We start from the raw sequence: 19,236 nt of genomic DNA, 5'->3' as shown, positions 1-19,236 counted from the left end.
ACGGACTCTAGATGAGATATAGGAGGTTTTGGGGATTCCGATAATGACGTCACGTTTGCGCATGCTCAAATTTTGGCCGTCAAAACTGCGGCCATTCTGCTATTGTTTGCATTTGATGAACCGCATCGTAATACGGTTACACTCATATTCGCGACCCTTTTGAAGAACAAAAAATACTCAGAAATTGAAATTCTTTCAGATTTAATTGAATCCAATGAACGAACACAAATAAGGACGAAAACAAACAACAAATTGATTGATTTTAAGTAATCAACATATAGAAACTGATTTGAACCTATTTGTCTGTAAAAGCTTACCTTGTTACAGATTAACTAAATCCTCTTGATAAATGTAAATGTTTTTATTTATTTAATTGTTCACACCTATTTTGACACTGTGTGTTTCAGCATTTTTAACCCAGTGTTTAATTGCCCCTTTGTTTATCACAAACCGATTATCATGATATGATCGGATACTGTCCAGACAATTACTAAGAAAACAGTATGTCATAAACCCAGGGACCTATGCTTGTATTACTCTGTATGGGGTCTCTGCATAAACCACATGTGTCTGGTCATTAAACACAATTTATGATACCTCCTTGTCATCTCTTAGCATATTAAGTCAAACACTTAACAGTTGCTTAAACTTGCTTTAATAAAATATTTGAACATATTGAAAAAATAGACATTCGTCCGAAATGGATTATAGCTAGGAACTAGTAAGTATATATAAGTTAACCAGTGTAAACATAACAATAAAGTGTTTAATAACTATACATTTAAAATATTGTACAAGTTCACTGCTACACAATTAACGTATTTAACGGGTACCTGCAAATATAAACTCTGCTATAATGTGTAAAGATCGTGCGTTACTGCAGTGTTCGAAACATCATCATTAAAACAAGCAATCGCGATTGGTCATCATAGGGATATAAAATACTTGCGTAAAATAAATTAAATGTGTGGATTTATGGTATCATAAAATGCTAGATTTGTGTCGCTCAGTATCACTACAGAAGAGTATTCAATGTACATCCAAAGACATTTCAATTTGCAAAATATTCAGGTGTTTTTTTTTTCAATTTGAATGCTTAAATTTATTAATATTTTCATTCAATGCAAACGAAACTAAAATTAATTCAATGTGAAATAAAATTAAAACTTCTTTTCAAGATTGAAATGTATTGAGTTATTTTTGGGCTTTGTTTTATAACTGATTCAATGCACCCCTTACACTTAATCTCAATCGCTGATGAAAAATAACACTATCGCATCCACACCATTTATAGTAATATTCAAATTATTATATGTTTTATTATTTTTGAAATATCATTTATTAAAGTTTTACTTAAAAATAGAATGCGGGTATTGATAGTTTTGTTTTGTGAAATTGTAAGTATTAAGCCTTCCGACGACCTTTACTCTGATACAATGTAATTGGCCGCGATCGAGAAGTTGACGGCCAATCTATTTTTAGTAGCGGAAAACCCCTCTTGTGACGTCACACAAAAACCTCCTATACGCTCCGTGCTGTTTGTAGGAAACCAGAAACTATAAAACACTTCATATTTGACTGTTTAAAATACTCACGAGAAAGATCAAGGCTTCAATACAGAACTGAAGAAATATTACACAGAATTAATATATTATGTTCTGATATTGGCAACTTTAGTTGGAGAAATACTGGACATCACATTACATGCAAAAGAAAAACTGTTCAATTGATTTGGCAAATTCATCATGGAAACAAAACGAATTGAGATGTCAATAAAATAATTTTTTTAAATAGTACCAACTGAAAATGCAACAAGAAAAAAATTACAGCACATAGATGGAAATGACTACAACAGTCGTCTCAGCACCTTGAGACCATAGGCGACAACGACAACGACGCCATACTTAGATAAAACAACAACAACAAGTTTTTGCCCGGAGTTTTTGTTTTCATTAAATACTTATAAGAGTTAGACGATGGTAACTTGTAAAATATATTATTTTGTTGAGAAACAAAAGAAAATATTTTTGATAGCAACTGAACCATTTTTAAGCTAACGATATCCGAGTTATGAAGTTTCCTGTCATTGTCTTTGTGACATGGAATCCCATGTATTCGGATATTTGACATTCGGACATCTGCAATTTCTTTAGTCAATTTCTATGTGCAATACATTCCTAGTAGTTGTGTGTGCATGCAAAATTACCGTAATTAATATATTTTTACAATTCTTTATCTAAGATTGTATTTTTCTTTTTTTCTTTCTTTATTTAAGGAAACCAAAGGCCTTGAATTATGACAGAGCAGAATGATAATATGCATACCTGGCAGAATTTAAATCGTGATAGGTCGTGGATAAGAAGGCAGACACCTAAAGATGTAAAACTTTCAAATTATGCTGGATTTTATGACACAAGGTATTATTTTGCCCCATGCAATCACTGTCTCACTAGGATGAAGGAAATTTTGTTCAAGCACAAAAATGACATTTTTTAAAGATTTAATCCTAACAAAAATACCGTAGCATTCATGTATAATATTGTTTATTAAACCATTAGGAAACATAGTCACTTCGGCACCTGTATAGTTCTGACTTAAGTTACTTCGACACTCTGAAGTTATTTCCACACTTGAAGTAAGATCTTTCGGCACTTACCGTAATTACTCTATGTTTTCGGACACTTAAAAATAATAATTTTTTTTCGCGTCCGAAAACTTAGATACGAAAAATATTCACAAAATACATGTGTCCGAAAACTTAGAGTCGAAAATTGAAGTGTCCGAAAATAGCGTCAATTGTATCAACGACTACCGGTAATAGAACGCGCTTGTTAAATACCATGCCGTATAGTATAAATTACAGTTATATATGTTTGCATTGCAATTTAAATAATTTTAAATGCTTAATTTATTTGACAAAAAGTTACTTCAAGGTTGTACTTTGACCAACCAGTTCAAAGATGAGCATGTGATGTACCGATACTCGCTAGTATGAACCTGTAGTTAACGCAATACAAAAGCAAACTATGCATTTTTTGTTTGTTCACTTCCAATAGTTGTTGTCTAACACCTTCCATTGTTCGTAAAACTTGCAATAGTGTGCATCACACTTTGAAGCATTTAAAATTTATCACAGTTATTTTACTGAGAAGGGGTTGTACCATTGCGGTAGATAATGGAACTGATAATTGGCACTACCCCTGGTAACTGTCATAACGCTTATGCTATCGGGCGAAACCATTGTTTAATACCGATTTACATGGTTATTTACCCAATAACGCAAATGGAATGGTCCGTTGCCCTCAGGCATGCACATACCATGTTTTATGATGTTAATCTGGTTATAAAACCCCATGATCGAAGTGTCATTTGATATCGAAAACAGGGCCAAAATTTGGTAAAATAGCGCTGTAAAATATACTGTCCGAAAACTTAGAGACATTAGTTATGGACGAAAACTCGTGTGTCCGAAAATTAATAGTCACGAAAAATAATTATTTTTGCTAAAAAAAGAGGTGTCCGAAAACTTAGAGTGTCCGAAAACATAGAGCAATTACGGTAATGACTGATTGTTAGACGCTTGGGCACTTAGTTAATATTTGATAACAAAATATAATATTTTTTGGGGAAATGGAAATAAATAATAGTTAAATGATCTAAATATAAACCTTGCAATCCTCATTGTAATGATTTAAAAAAGTAACTTTGTTTTAAATAAATAATGAATTAAATCAATTTATTGTTAAAAATATATATTTCAAAGTAAATTGTATTGTCATCAATACTTACGCTTCGACACTTACTTCATTTTTTAACCTTAGTAATTAATATTATATATTCTTGAAACAAGGAACAAAAAAATAGAAAAAAAAAAATTTGAATTTATATCAGTTTTATTTTTCTGTTCTGAAAATTGTTTAACAAATATACAGAGCAAAATACAACAAAGATGTACTTTATGTATATATATTTATCTACTACAACTATTTTGAAAAACTTTGAAAATAAAAGAACAATTATGTCTGCAAAATTACGGTGGGTCATTAAAGTAAAAACAATCAATTTAAAGCTAAAATATAATACAATTAAATCTTTTTCTTTCAATTTTATTTTATAATAGAGTCACAATTTTCAAATATTTTCTAAAATACTCTAATATCGCAAAGGGAGTTAAGTACTGATGGTCTATATTTTAGGCAAAATTAGGCAATATTTTTTAAACAGACACACACAAAAGTGAAATTGTCTTGATAGTAAAAATACAAAACATGTAAAACATTTATAGTTGAAACAAGTAATTTGAACTAATAGACAATTAAATCGTTGCTTTTCTGTATTGATTGCTAATTTTACTGACATATATTTTACTAAAAATTTGAAATAATTTTACAATGAAATTGTTGCTTTTCTATTTTACTATTTACTTAGATTATATATCAATTATTTATTTAGTGGTCAACAATAATTTAACTTACCATTCTTGCAGGTTCTGTGTTGCCAAGCCTAAATTGAAAGGCGCCCCGCCCTGCCCTCCCGAAACTCCGCCCTACTCTTCCGATGCCCCGCCCTGCCCTTTGAATAAATCTCTTATAACATTGTAATTAATTTATTCCTCATTGTAGACATTTTATTTGCATGGTTTAATAATAATGGAAATAATATATTCTAACAATAATTTATCACATAAAGATAAATATGCAACAGGGAGCATTCCAGATACGAACACGCGCTCCAAAGTGCTGTTTTTACAAATTTCTGCGTATTGAAATTTCCCTTTTGACAAAATGGCCCCCCTGCCCTTTTCAAATCCTAGCTGGAGCACTGCTTATATACCATTTAAATCGTCAAATTATGAAAGTGCTTATATCTTATTATACCAAAACCTTTATGGATCAATTAGCTGGCCTTTTAAAATTAATTGCTATTAAACTTTGATCTGGCCAACTGAGGCTAAATACGTTTTTAGCTCGACTATTATATACAAAATATATATAGTAATCTATCCTACTCCACCCGGCATCAGTGTTCCTGTGTGTGTGAGCGTTGGAATGTTAAAGTTTGCATACCACCTCAAATATTTCATATGTCCTTTGACAAAAGAGCAGACAACTGTATCAAGAATATTGGCCTTTTTTTACTTAGAATATGCATATTATTGATAAATCTATGTAAAAGTTTGCGTAACACCTCAAATATTTTCAAGCATTTTGTAAGAATTATGGCCCCTTTTATACTTATATAATTGAACATTTGGTTAAGTTTTGTGTTTTGGTCCATTTTACTCCTAAAGTATAAAAGCTATTGCTTTCAAACTTGGAAAACTCGTTAACTATCTTAAGGGGACTGTACAGGGCAATTTGCATAGCTCTGGTTGGCTTACTAACGGAATTATGGCCCTTTTTTGTCTAAGTAACTTTGAATATTTTGTTAAATTTTGTGTTTAGATGCCTGGCAAGTTGAATTTGACCTTGACCTTTGAATGACCTTGACTCTCAAGGTCAAATTAATAAATTTTGCTTAAATTTCCATGACTTCTTTATTTATGATCACATTTGATTCTTACTTTGACAAAACAACACTTACCTGACATACCATAATGGACTCCACCCAAACCATCCCCTACGTCCCAGCCCACAATCCCCCCTCCCCCCCCCCCAAAAAAAAAATAATCTTTTTTTCCTTATTTTTGAAAGATGGCTTACGTTATACTGTCAAGCACTCGAATAGTCGAGCATGCTGTCCTCTGACAGCTCTTGTAAAGTTTTCATTTTTAGCTCAACTGTTTCCGGAGAAAACCCAAGGTATTGTTATAGCCAGCTCATCGTGTCCTGTCGTCCGCCGGCGTAGTACTAAAGCCTTGACATTTTGCTCTTAAATCAAAGTGCTTCCACCTACAACTTTGAAACTTCATATGTAAATGCACCTTGATGTGTTCTACACGCCACACTCATTTTGGGTCACTAGGTCAAAGGTCAAGGTCACTGTGACCTCTTAAAAAAAAAATTCTGACAAGCTTTCATTTATTCAAAACTGCACCCGCACAGTGTACATAAATGGACAGGTCTATGTACATGAATGAACAGGATTTCATTAAGCTGGACTATAGACCTAAATGGACAGGGCATCATAAAACTGGACTATGTCCATGAATGGACAGGATGTCATTGAGCTAGACTTTGTACATGTACATGATTGGACAAGATGTCATTAAGCTGGACTATGGCGAGCGTTGGCACCCGTTTTGCGGTGCTCTTGTTTAACACTACTTTAGGTGGCAAACGTGGTTTGCGTATACAATTTGCAAACTGATTGAACATCAATTAAGTATTTGGTAATATACCAGTGCCAAAGTGACTAACTGGAATGCCGAACTGGATAAACAGTAGTGCCGGAATGGCACTTTTTACGATGCCCAAGTAACCACGTGCCAAGGTGACTAAATACCAACCATTTGTTCAACACTAAAGAACATTTTATTTGCAGTTATATTAAGTAATAACTTGGGACTTAAATTTGTTCCTGATAACTTCATGGAGTCCTTTGTCAAATTAAGTCACATTTTTCCTCCCATTAGGTGTCTGTGGAAAGCCCGTTATAAGCTTCAGACCAGGGTGCAGCTACAAAAAGGCTCTGTTTGGGGCCGGATAATGCAGAAGACAGGCATGAATAATATACGTCCATGTGACATCTGGGGACATCATTCCACATACTTTTCTGATGCAGGTCTTGCTCCAAATATGGATGATAATGCAGAAAATGATCAGCAGGTCTCCCAAGGTAAACTGTTATAACTTAATTATGTTAGGTTTTCAATTAAACAAAGCTTGCTTTTTATGGAAAGATTTAATGATTTGAGAAGATTTTATACCAATGCATTTGGAATGTTCTAAAACTCTGATTTCTGAACTTATTTGATGTGTTCTAAAACTTTGATTTCTAAACTTAATAATGCTTCAAGCTGATTTTAATTGTTCCATTCCCAAAATTTTGTAAATTTTCCAATAGTTATTTGGAAACATGACATTGTTTCTTTTACATTTATCATCAGTAATATGATTATCTTAATATGACTATGTCAATATAATTAAATGCTGTTTATTTCTATTTGTTTACTTAAAAATCAATTAAAAACAACATCAAGTAAAAAAATGAATGAAAAAGCAATTATGATACTTAAAGTCTATCATTTTAGAGCAAAGCATATTGGAACCCAGAAGTGAGACCTCTGAGGGGAGATTCAATTTGCAAACTGTTAATTCTGGGAGTAGTGGAACATCTCAAGTTTCAGCGGCAGTTACATACCCAGATACAGCTATATGCAAAGATGCACAAGGAGTCAAAGATACTACAGCAGAAGATATAGTTGGAAATGTCAATTTTTCGAGCGCAGGCTGTCAACATGGTTCCGAGGAAACTGATCCCAAATTTAAAACCATGAGTAATAAAATTAATGTGTCTGATCACAAAGTTATTGGGGTTTCAGAGGTTAACATTATTGTGATATCGGATTCAGAGGATGTTGAGGATTTCAATGGAGAGGTTATAGAAGTGAAGAATGATCAAAGTCCAGCAGAAGTGATCCCTACTGTTGTGTCAAATGATCTAGCTAGTGATAGTGAACTTGATGTCAGTGTTGTAGAAAATGGAGAAATCTTTGGTGGTAAGTCTGGCGATGCTCATTTGGATGTAGTTTATAAATGCTATTTCTGTGAATATACAACTATTGATCCTTTGCAGGTTCATGAACATTTGGTTAGAGACAGACACTACCGGGCAACTCCATGTGAGCTGCATTTATCAGGTGAAATAGGAAGACAACATTCCAGCTTAAGTCCATTGACAGTTGAAGCAAATATGTTTAAAACTGTATTGGCTGTTTGTCCAGTCTGTTTTAAAGTATTTCCAGACATTTAAGAGTGTGTTTTTTTATTTTTCCAAGTTTCACTGCTCAAAGTTTCACGCACAGTTCTGCTATGGTCTTTCTCCAGTAAAGAACGAGTTTGTTATTAGTCTTAAAAGTGATTTAGTGGGCACAGTATGCAGGAAATCCCTTCGTACTGCCCAAGCGTACATATCCCATTGTCGTTCTCTTCGTCATGTCCCATGGCCACAGCTTGAAGAAGGTGAAGAGCAAATCTCTATTTGTTGTCGTTATGAAATGGTTGTCTTTCATGATATCAATTCTTTACTACATCATCTTTTAATTGCACACACAAACAATACAAACTGTGAATTCAATGTTATTTTGTCTTCAAAGAACCTGTGAGGTGTTTTACTTTCAACAGAGCCGAAGACAAAGGCTTGCCACAGGCAAAGCAAAAACTAGAATCAGAATGTGCTGAGAATGGACCTTCTTTAAAAGAAATATGGGGAGATTCTGGTGTATTGACATTGTGTGTTTCGTTTCCCAAACAACAGCTCAATGGACATGCAGACAGTGAATGTCTTTAAATGTGGTTACTGTTCAGTCATGTGTCTCTTGAATGCCGACATGCAGTCACATATGAATAAGGAGAAACACTATAGCACCAGTCTGGTAACAAAGGATAAACATGGTAAACTGAGATATTTGAGAGAACCATCTGTGCTCAAGAATCCTTCTGCCTTCTTCACTAACATTGTTGTGATTTTTCCATTTGAGCAGTGTGATTGTGTAATTGAGAGTCCAAGAACTTGCACGCAGCATTACCTACTTGGCCACAATCAGATGAGCGAACCAAAGTACACTGTAAGCACTGTTGAATGCTCATCATGGTTCACCATCAGAGCCAGCAAGGACTTCACATGCGGTGTGTGTAACACTGGATTTAACAAGTTGAAAACACTGAATGCGCACATAACTTCAGCCTCTCATTTTCCTTTCAGCAAGAAACCAGGCCTCTTCATGTGCCTGCTTTGTCGAGTATGTAATTATTCAACAGGGTCTTATAAAACTCTGTACAGACACATAAAAATTGTATGCAGAAATTTTCCACGTCCCTATTAAGAGATTTGCGTATGTACGCATAAAATCCAACACAGGATTATTTACTGTATATATCTACAGCCACAAATAATCCACCGTAGGAATGCCTGTACGCAGAAATTTTCTAGAAGTCACATTATGTAGTCCTTGTGTAACTCACAGCAAAATTCGCTTGGTTAGAATCCTTGATATTTAGTGCTGAGTGTGTCCATTCTTCTGTGAGTAACCAGCCAAGGTCACATAGACTAAGAAGCAAAGAATGCTTTTTTAGGAACAAAACATTGCCTTGTTAAATGCTTAAGTTGTTTTGTTTCCAACACAAATTAGGGTAGTTAGCAGCAAGCTACCGGTACATGTAGCTTAAGTTACAAGTAAAAATGCCTCAGTTATTGGTTTAATCCTGGGAAAGCATTTTTCAATCTGTTGTGACCTGATGAAAGTATGAAATAAAACGAATCCACTCTTTGAAATTAGCACCTGTAGGGTTTTCCACGTCAACCAAAATATTGATTGGACATTTGAGGTTTAGTTATTTGAGTAGTGAGAGCTTCAAGCAATAATTGGATGACAAATAATGCTTTTTAACCAGGTTTTCCGAAGGAAAAAACTGGTTATTAGATTGGTGAATGTCGGCGGGCAGGGTGGCGGAACAATTATTCCGAGCCCAACTCCTCCTTCATTTCTCAACTTTCACAAAATGATTGTCACCAAGTGTCCTGGCGTATATTGTAGGGATTTTATAATTGGGTAAAAATTAAGGTCGCCACGACTAAAAATAGATTGATTTTGACATTTTCTTCCGAGAGCAACTCCTCCTTTATTTCTCAACGGATTTTAATGAAACTTTCACAAATGTTTATCATCAAATACTCTGGCGCATATTGAATGGGCTTTTTTACTCTAGCTTAAAATACATTTTTATACTTTTCTTCATAGAGCCCTTATTTTTGGATCGATGCCTTCAATATTTAGTATGTTTATACCTTGCATTAACATCTACACTTTAATGGGGTCAAAGGTCATGTTGGTCAAGGTCAGGGTTTCTTTTGCTAATCCTGTTACATGTGCCCTTAGCAAGCACAAATAATTAGACTACTTGGATTAATACTTTGGTTGTTACCTTTCTTTTTATGATAAATAATTTTGTATGCTCCCCCAAAATTTTTGGCGGAAGTATTTGCATATAGTGGCCGCTTCGTCTGTCCGTACGTGTGTTAGTCCGTGCACAATTTTTGTCCGGGCTATTTCTCAGCAATGACCGGAATTCAATTAAACTTTATGGGAAGCTTCACTATCAAGAGGAGATGTGCATATTATCAGCCGTTTCTGGTCTGATGATTTTTAACAGAGTTATGGCCCTTTGAAATTTTCTATAAACTGTACATATAGTGCAATTCTTGTCCCCCCAACTACTGACTGGAATTCAATGAAGCTTTTTGGGAAGCTTGACTACCTTGAGGAGATGCACATGTTATTTGTGGGTTCTGGTTAGATGATTTATTTAGAGAGTTATGGTCCTTTGAAATTTTTAAGTTGCTAAACCATCCATCGTATTATTTTGTCCAAAGTTATGCCCCTCAAGATGTTTCCTTTTATCTGAATATATAGTGCAATATTGTGACAAAAAAACCTTTGGGGAGCATCACCTGTCTCCGACGGTTTCTTGTTTTTTACTATTGGTGATTGTGTTTTTTGGCAAATACATTATTCCTAACACCTGTTCTGCAATTTTTTACCTGGACCTGTTGTTCACTTTTCACATACACATCCAACAGTAAATTGTACTTTGTTCCTAGCCACAACATTACTTGTTCCTATATTACACTTGATGAGTAAAACATTTGCACTTCTTCAATAACATAAAACATAATATAGTTTAAATGAAGTAATTTAAAGAAAAACTTCAACATCTGTAAAAATTAGTCAGCAGAGAAGCTGTTTCAAATTGAAAACCTGGTTTTGTGACAATTTTGCCCCTTGTATAGTATTGTATCAAGGACATAAGTTTTCTGAGAAAATGTTTGTGCTCAACCCAAAATGTCATTTGCTACTGGGGTCTTGCTGATTCCTATCCCTGTTTATAGGAAGCTGGTATCAAGGTCGACAGTGGGAGTACACGGAGGTGGGTCGCTATTATCTACAGAGGCCAGAGAGGCAGAGAGGCTTCGAGTTCTCCGTGATGAGTTACAATGTCCTTGCACAGAAACTTCTGGAGGACAACAGATACTTGTATGCCCACAGCTCTCCATCTGCCCTCGACTGGAACAAAAGGAAAGATCGCCTTCTAAAAGAGATTGTCCATCATTCTTCCGACGTAAGAAGTTATCACAGTACTTAGTTGTTTGAATTGTATCACACCTGTGAACTGTCTTATTTAATTGTTTAATGGATATTCTCAATTTGATTCAGTTTGATTTTGCTATAAATGAATTTTTAATGCAGTTATAGTTGTGACTCCTTTTTCCATTCATTAACATCCACACATGCCTTGAATACTAAGCCAGGGATATATGTGAACGTTTACTTCTAAAAACAGTGCATACTTCCCATAGCGAATCTGAAATCTGAATTCATAATAATTGTGTGTTAGGTTTTATCACTTGGCGTAAGTCATTTCCATTTAGCATGTGCATTTTACCGGTTTGTTTTCCTAGTAATAACCATTGTTATGAATTTATTTTAATCACATCCATTAGAAAAGAACATTTCATTTTAAACAAATACATGTAGTATAGGAGACTTGTATCTTTACATCACTCAACAATTTTTTTCAGGTTATATGCTTGCAAGAGGTGGAAGATGTTCGCTTCTTTGATTTCTTTAAACCAGAGCTTGAGCAACTTGGTATGGAGTCATGCATAGAGATTTTATAGATTTAGATGTTTCTTGTTGGTTGACATTTAACTGTAATGTTATCAATATGAAAGAAAAGTTATAAATTATATCTTGGCTGATTGAAAATCATTCCAAATTAATCATGGAACCAGTGCTCACACTGGCTTTCAGAAAATAATAGCCATCATTTTTTCCTTAAAAAAAAATAGCCAAAACATACGCGGACTTTTCTTCAAAATGGTACTGAAGGCAAAAAGAAATACAAAACAATAAATCTCATCTTATCTATGTTTTATCAAATGTACATATATTGGATTTAAGTTATATTATATACTTAAAAACAAGCATACTGTAATATCAGTGTCATTTTCTTATAAAATATTATCATGGCTTTACAATAAAGAATATAATAAAGGTTGTGGGTGTGACTTAACAAACCGGACATCAGCTTCAGTTACAAACATATATACTTTAAAACAAAAAGATAAATACTTTTATTAAAGTACTATTAATAAAATAAGAAAGCTGCCCTTTCAAATTGTTCAATTTTTTAAGTCTGTCTAGGTCCAAGTTCTGGTTAGAACAAAACGAAATATTGTCAACCAGACCATCCGTAACACCGCATATGTATTCGTCATTCTATAAAAATGTTATAAAGAACGCCGAAAGTAAATTAAAATCGACGAACCGTACCGTATCCGAAAACGACTGTCCCAAAATATGTCGAGATACCTCTTTTGCACATGAAACAGAATATGCGTATCTTTTGACTGCAGAAAATAAAAACCGGTAACCTTGCAAATACGTTATCAATATAGGTTGAAATATTGTTTTAAAATGTGATATTGCACTGCTTTACTTTACTCATAGATACATAATTTAAAATTGCAAGATGGCGGACATTTGCAACATGCATAGAATGGTACGGATTTCAGAAAGTAGCAAAAACGTGAATAATTGCAACATTGCAAAACTCAAGTTTGCATACTTCTTACCTTTGAGAAGTGTCGAATGTTTTTAACGTGAATTAGTATTTTGAGCACCAAAAAAACACATTAATTATAGAAAAATTACAAAATCAGCTTCTTTATTATAAAGAAACATTAAAGCAGACAACAATTAGCGCCCGCTGACTTAAAAGCAATTACGGTATCATTTGAGCAACGTTAACAAAATAATTACACACAAAAAATATCACACATCAAGAAATGTTGAAGCAGACAAAAATAGCGGTAATTACGGGGATAATTAGTTGATTGCGATTAAATAATTATTTCATCAAGCAATGTTCAACGTAATCTAATTGCAGAAAAATACAGCGTGAAAAACTAAACCAGCCGACAATATTCGCGGTGATTTCTAATAGTGACGCTTAAATAATAATTGGCGAAAAAATCAAAAAAATCTAACAGTTAAAGCACTGGGAGATTAAAGACGTTTTTTCCGAAATATAAAACTTTTGTCGGACACTGATTGAGAAAAACGCTCTTAGCCACGATGTCGCAGAAGTTATTGACGCGTGTATGACAATACACGGTCGAGTGTGTACACAGGTAATCTCGTTATCGATTTTTCCTGCTTGATGGCCCGATTTGCAGGCGTTTTGCATTCGCTGCAAAACTTGCAGAGGCAAATTTATTTTTGATGTAGGCAGATAAAATCGCCATTTTTTCTAGACAATTTTAAGAAATAATAGCCAGTTAGATTAAATAATTGCCATTGGCGTTAATGTCTGGCAGCAGCGTGAGTACTGAATGGAGCTATCCAAGACAATTATTCCAGTTTAATATAGGAACTCCCAAATCACAGAATTATATTTCTATTATTAACTTATTTTACACTCCAATTGCACATGCAAGGACTAGCATCAGCTTATGATTATCAATAAACAAGATTAAAAGTTATATTAGAAATTCAAAACTTAGAAAGCCTTTCGGTCATTTTATGTTGTTATTAAATCAATTAACTTTCTGTTGATCAGTTATTGTGTTAATTTTTAATATTACCATTATCTTTTTAATTGATGATTACTTCATTACTGATAACATTAAAAAAGAGAACTTGTTTGATTCATGTTCCTTGGATACAGGGATATTGATTACTTCATTACTGATAACATTAAGAAAGAGAAGTGGTTTGATTCATGTTCCTTGGATGCATGGATATTGATTACTTCATTACTGATAACATTAAGAAAGAGAAGTGGTTTGCTTCATGTTCCTTAGATTCAGGGATATGGATTACTTCATTACTGATAACGTTAAGAAAGAGGAGTGTTTTTTATTCATGTTCCGTGGATGCATGGGTATTGATTTCTTCATTACTGATAAAGTTAAAAAAGAGAAGTGGTTTGATTCATGTTCCTTTGATGCATGGATATTGATTACTTCATTACTGATAAGGCTAAGAAAGAGGAGTGGTTTGATTCATGTTCCTTGGATGCATGGATATTGCTAACTTCATTTCTGATAACGTTACGAAAGAGATATGGTTTGATTAATGTACTTCATTACTGATAACCTTAAGGAAGAGGAGTGGTTTGATTCATGTTTCTTGGATGCATGGATATTGATAACTTCAAAAATGATAACTTGAAGAAAGAGGAGTGGTTTGAATTATGTTCCTTGGATGCATGGATATTGCTAACTTCATTTCTGATAACGTTACGAAAGAGATATGGTTTGATTCATGTTCTGTGGATGCATGGATATTGATTACTTCATTACTGATAACATAAAGAAAGAGAAGTGGTTTGATTCATGTTCCTTGAATGTGTGGATATTGATTATTTCATTACTGTTAAAGTTAAGAAATAGAAGTGGTTTGATTCATGTTCTGTGGATGCATGGATATTGATTACTTCATTACTGATAACGTTTAGAAAGAGAAGTGGTTTTATTCATGTTCTGTGGATGCATGGATATTGATTACTTCATTACTTTAATGACTTCATTACTGATAACGTGAAGAAAGAGATATGGTTTGATTAATGTTCTGTGAATGCATGGATATTGATTACTTCATTACTGATAACCTTTAGAAAGAGATATGGATTGATTCATATTCCTCGGATGCATGTATATTGATTACTTCATTACTGATAACGTTGAGGAAGAGACGTGGTTTGATTCATGTTCCCTGGATGTATGGATATTGATTACTTCATTACTGATAACATTAAGAAAGAGAAGTGGTTTGTTCCTTGTATGCATGGATATTGATTACTAGTACTTCATTACTTTTATTCATTTTCCATGGATGCATGGATATTGATTACTTCATTACGTTTTATTCATGTTTTGTGGATGCATTGGTATTGAATTGAATTCTTCATTACTGATAACATTAAGAAAGATAAGTGGTTTGATTCATGTTCCTTGGATGCATGGGTATTGATTACTTCATTACTTTTATTCATGTTCCGTGTCATGTCATAATTATATCCCTGCCATACCTTGCTATATTCCAGTCACTGTTGGTTTGTTTGCAAAAACTTCTTGACTTCACAAGCAATTAAATTGAACCTTCAAATATGGCATCACCAAATGAAGATGTGATGGAGGGTGGTGGTGGTTATTTGTCACATTTGATAGACTTCTTTTTAGCCAAGAATTACCATAAAAGCAAAAAGTGTTGTTCCTGATGAGCCTGTGCAGATTGCACGGGCTTATATTGCATGATACTTCCCACATGCATTGAGCCCCATTTTCCCACAGCAAGACTTAATTGTTTTCTTCTTTCAGGTTACAAAGGGCACTATTTGAAGCGGACAGGTGATAAAAATGACGGGTGTGCCACATTCTACAAGCTCAGCAAGTTTTCCCTCTTAGATGTAGTGGAAGTCCCATACCAGAACAATCACCACGCAATCCTGGACCGAGACAATGTTGGTCTCATTGTGCGCTTAAAACCACTGGGACCTAAAGTTGACCCAAACAGAATTTTGGTTGTATCCAATACACACTTGTTGTTCAACCCACGCCGTGGTGACATAAAACTTGCTCAGCTGATGCTTCTACTTGCAGCAATTGATAAATGTGCCTTTGACAGAATGGAGAATGGAAGTCCGCTGTATCAAGCGGTGATAATGTGTGGGGATTTCAACTCGCTGCCGCATAGCGAGATCTACAAGTTTCTGCACATGGGGTGGCTGGACTATGAAGGACTGCCTATTAGCGAGATGTCTGGTCAGGAAGAGGGATTTCATAAAAACTCTCATCAGAAGGTTCACAGAAAGTTCTTTCCCAAGGAAATGGGTATTACGGATAATTGCCAGTATGTTCATGAGGTGAGAGCGCGGGACCAACATCATGATCATAATCAGCAGCAACACTATCACCATCATTATCAGCAGCAACACCAGTCTTCAAGTGAAGTTCAGAGCAGTGGATTATTGCAACACCATTTGCGACTGATGTCTGTGTACGATCACTGGGTAATGAGGCATGGACAGTTGTATCCAGAAGTCACCACACACCATGGCCGAGTTGTCTGCACCGTGGACTACATTTTCTATGGAGTACATTCTGCATTGGTGCGCTTCTTCAATAACTGCGTAGAGACTGCCGAGGTTCAAGAAGGACATCTGTGTTTACTTGGAAAGTATGGACTGCTTACTAATAGGGATTTGAAAAAAATGGGAAGCCTGCCAAACCGATATTTTGGATCTGACCATTTGTCTGTTATAGCACAGTTCTTGTTGACTTAACTTGTGAACTTACATACTTTGATTGACTGTTAAGCCATTTGTTTATGGTGTAAGTGTTTTTATTTGCATTTTAGTTCAGCGCAAAAAGAATGCCTTAATGATTTTATTCAATGATTAATAATCATTCATGTTGAGAAACTAGTGATCGTTCATCAGTGTTATTTGTGTGTGACTAATTGAAGAAGGTGGATTTCTTCGCTGGTTTTCAGGATTGGGAACATTAAGTCACTCAAGTTATGTGGAAGTGGAAAATAACCAGGTTTTCCTTCTTTGGATATTTAATATAATTACGGTAATATGGTTATCTAAAAAACTTTTCTCAAATTTTTAGTTATGTCGATGTGGTTTTCTGTCCCAACTTGTATTTTCTCATGATTATTCAATCTCTGTTTATTGAAATGTTTATTTTTTTTATACAAATCAGCAACCATTTTTGTTAGATATATTGGAGGTCTCAGGACCTATTGAAACGAGCATGCGAAGTTACGTTGAATATTTGGCAGTTCAACATACACAATTATTCAGGATCGCAATTTTAAAGTGCCATTAAATGGACATAGAGACTTAAAGACTGTTTTTTGACAACTCAATATAACAATCCTGACTGTATATTTTTGCAAGTATTTTGATTGATTTGGAATGCTTGATACCATTAATAAACATGTCAATTGGTAGTAAACAAACAAGCTGGGTGGTTATTTAATAAATCTTTTGATTTGTGAATAATTGGGTGGCCTAAGAACAAATGTAGGGTTACAATGTCATAATAATATCACTTTTTCTTCAGACTAATGAAGCATATGAACAAGTCAATGTAACACATTCATGTTTTATTTGTTTGATCTCAACTGTTATGTGTATACAAACACTTTGATTTTTAAACACAATGATGTTCCAAAATGTTGATTTGTTTGTAATTAAATTTGAAAAAAAAGGTATGGTTTGTTTTATTTTCAATAAACTCCCTATGAACCCTCAATCTTAATACTTAATTATATGGCAATGAAAGTTGTAACCATTTTATCAGTATTAAAGTGTTCACTGTCGTAAGGACAATATACTGTATGGCAAAAACTATCAGATATTTTTGGGCATAAAAGGGGCCTTTTCACATTTTGGTAAATTGACAAAATGTTTAAGAAATTGTTTCAAATTCGCAAATTTTCGTTTTTGTTATGATATTTGTGAGGAAACAGTAATACAACAGAGCAAATCTTCAACCCCAGGATAATGTGTGAGAGGTACCTGCAACACCAACAGGACCTCTACCACGTCTTCGTGGACTTTAAAAAGGCTTTCGACAGGGTATGGGGCTACCATGAGGCTGTACAACATCAACGCCAACCTGATCAGAGTCATACAACACCTGTATGACAATGCAACAAGTGCCATATACTTCAATAGCAGCATTGGGGACTGGTTCAGAACCACAGTCGGAGTGAGAGAAGGCTGTTTGCTCTTTCCCACCCTTTCAACATCTTCCTGGAAAGAATAATGACTGACGCCCTAGAAGACCACGAGGGGACGATCAGCATTGGCGGCAGGACAATCACAAACTTACGTTTTGCTTACGACATAGATGGCCTGGCCAGAAGTGAAAAGGAGCTGGAGGACTAAGTGAAGTGCTTAGACACAACCTCCATAAATTTTGGCATGCAGATCAGTGCAGAGAAGACCAAACTGATGACCAACAACACCAATGATGACACTTTCCGCTTAAACTTGATTTTCGATAAGAAGGGACTTCCTTCAAACTAAAAATACCATAAAAGCGGAAAGTGTCGTCCCTGATTAGCCTGTGCGGACTGCACAGGCTAATCTGGGACGGCACTTTAAGCACAAGCATTAAGCCCAGTTTTCTCAGAACAAGACACATGTCATTTATTATTTAATGTCAAACTTCAATACATGCCAAAATCTTAGAAAAGGTCCCTTTAAGGAACGGAAGGAAATTACACATGCAAGTATCTTGGGGAATTAAAGTTGTGGGGTCAGACTTACCATTTGTGCCACAAATGCTACTAATTCATGTTGGTACTTTAAAAAAAACTTAAAAATAAAATATGCATGAAATAGAAAAAGGTAATTTTTATTTACTTTACGATTAAAAAAAGATTTTAAACACGAAAAGTCAGCAATGAACTTTTGAGTTACCCATGCATGTGTGCATAACAAAATATCGGAAGAAGATACTTAAAAATCTGTGTTGACCATAGAGAGCTTATATACTTAGTTAACAATTTCGACCGTTTTTAAACTCTGTGGTGCGTTGTAACATTTGCCTGGTATAAAGTAATGCAATCCTTGAAAATAAGATCTGTAAACTAAAAAATTTATTGAAAGTTTTTTAGTTGAATTTAGTTTATAGGAATGTGTGTGATAATGTGTATGGGTCCCGTGTTGTCTGACATTAAGATTGAAGTGATCGAACACTCGACATGATATCATTACTTGGTACATTTTATTATTTGTGCATAATTTTTGTTGGAAATTTTGTGTATCAACTATTTATACTGAATATTTCAACACCTTTAATTGCCAATATACACATTGAAACTCACTAAATTATGGAGTGAGGCATATGCATGATTTTGAACTATATTAACAGTACGCTTATTAAATACTAATATACATGTTGTTCATGTTATATTTTGTACGTATTTTAATATGTTAATGACGTAAGAGTGGGGCCTGAACACAAATTTTGGTTGAATGTAACCGTTGAATG

The 19,236-nt window shown here is 34.4% G+C and overlaps 1 protein-coding gene across 2 annotated transcripts; it reads left to right on the top strand.

Annotated features, from left to right (window-relative positions):
- The first annotated feature begins 1,884 nt into the window (after positions 1–1,884).
- On the top strand, positions 1,885–19,108 carry LOC127870868 (protein angel homolog 2-like). Of its 2 annotated transcripts, none has more exons than XM_052413434.1 (7): positions 1,885–1,968; positions 2,276–2,417; positions 6,575–6,777; positions 7,193–7,660; positions 11,050–11,279; positions 11,740–11,809; positions 15,544–19,108. In XM_052413434.1, the coding sequence occupies exons 2-7, from the start codon at positions 2,296–2,298 to the stop codon at positions 16,506–16,508; spliced, it is 2,058 nt and encodes a 685-aa protein (XP_052269394.1). In that variant the 5' UTR covers positions 1,885–1,968; positions 2,276–2,295; the 3' UTR covers positions 16,509–19,108. The 2 variants fall into 2 exon arrangements, with proteins under 2 accessions (XP_052269394.1, XP_052269396.1); XM_052413436.1 differs by having other exon boundaries at positions 1,904–1,979.
- The last annotated feature ends 128 nt before the right edge of the window (positions 19,109–19,236 follow it).

The sequence above is a fragment of the Dreissena polymorpha genome, chromosome 3 (assembly GCF_020536995.1).
Source record: "Dreissena polymorpha isolate Duluth1 chromosome 3, UMN_Dpol_1.0, whole genome shotgun sequence".
NCBI lineage: Eukaryota > Metazoa > Mollusca > Bivalvia > Myida > Dreissenidae > Dreissena > Dreissena polymorpha.
Note: the sequence above shows the minus strand (reverse complement) of the source record. Positions and strands in the feature narration are given on the sequence as shown.

Bases quoted from the DNA above. Each gene is read 5' to 3' on its own strand.
- LOC127870868 (XM_052413434.1), top strand. From the start codon at position 2,296: ATGACAGAGCAGAATGATAATATGCATACCTGGCAGAATTTAAATCGT. The intron at 2,418-6,574 runs GTATTATTTTGC...TCCTCCCATTAG, and splicing joins GCTGGATTTTATGACACAAG to GTGTCTGTGGAAAGCCCGTT. The intron at 7,661-11,049 runs GTAAGTCTGGCG...CCCTGTTTATAG, and splicing joins AAATGGAGAAATCTTTGGTG to GAAGCTGGTATCAAGGTCGA.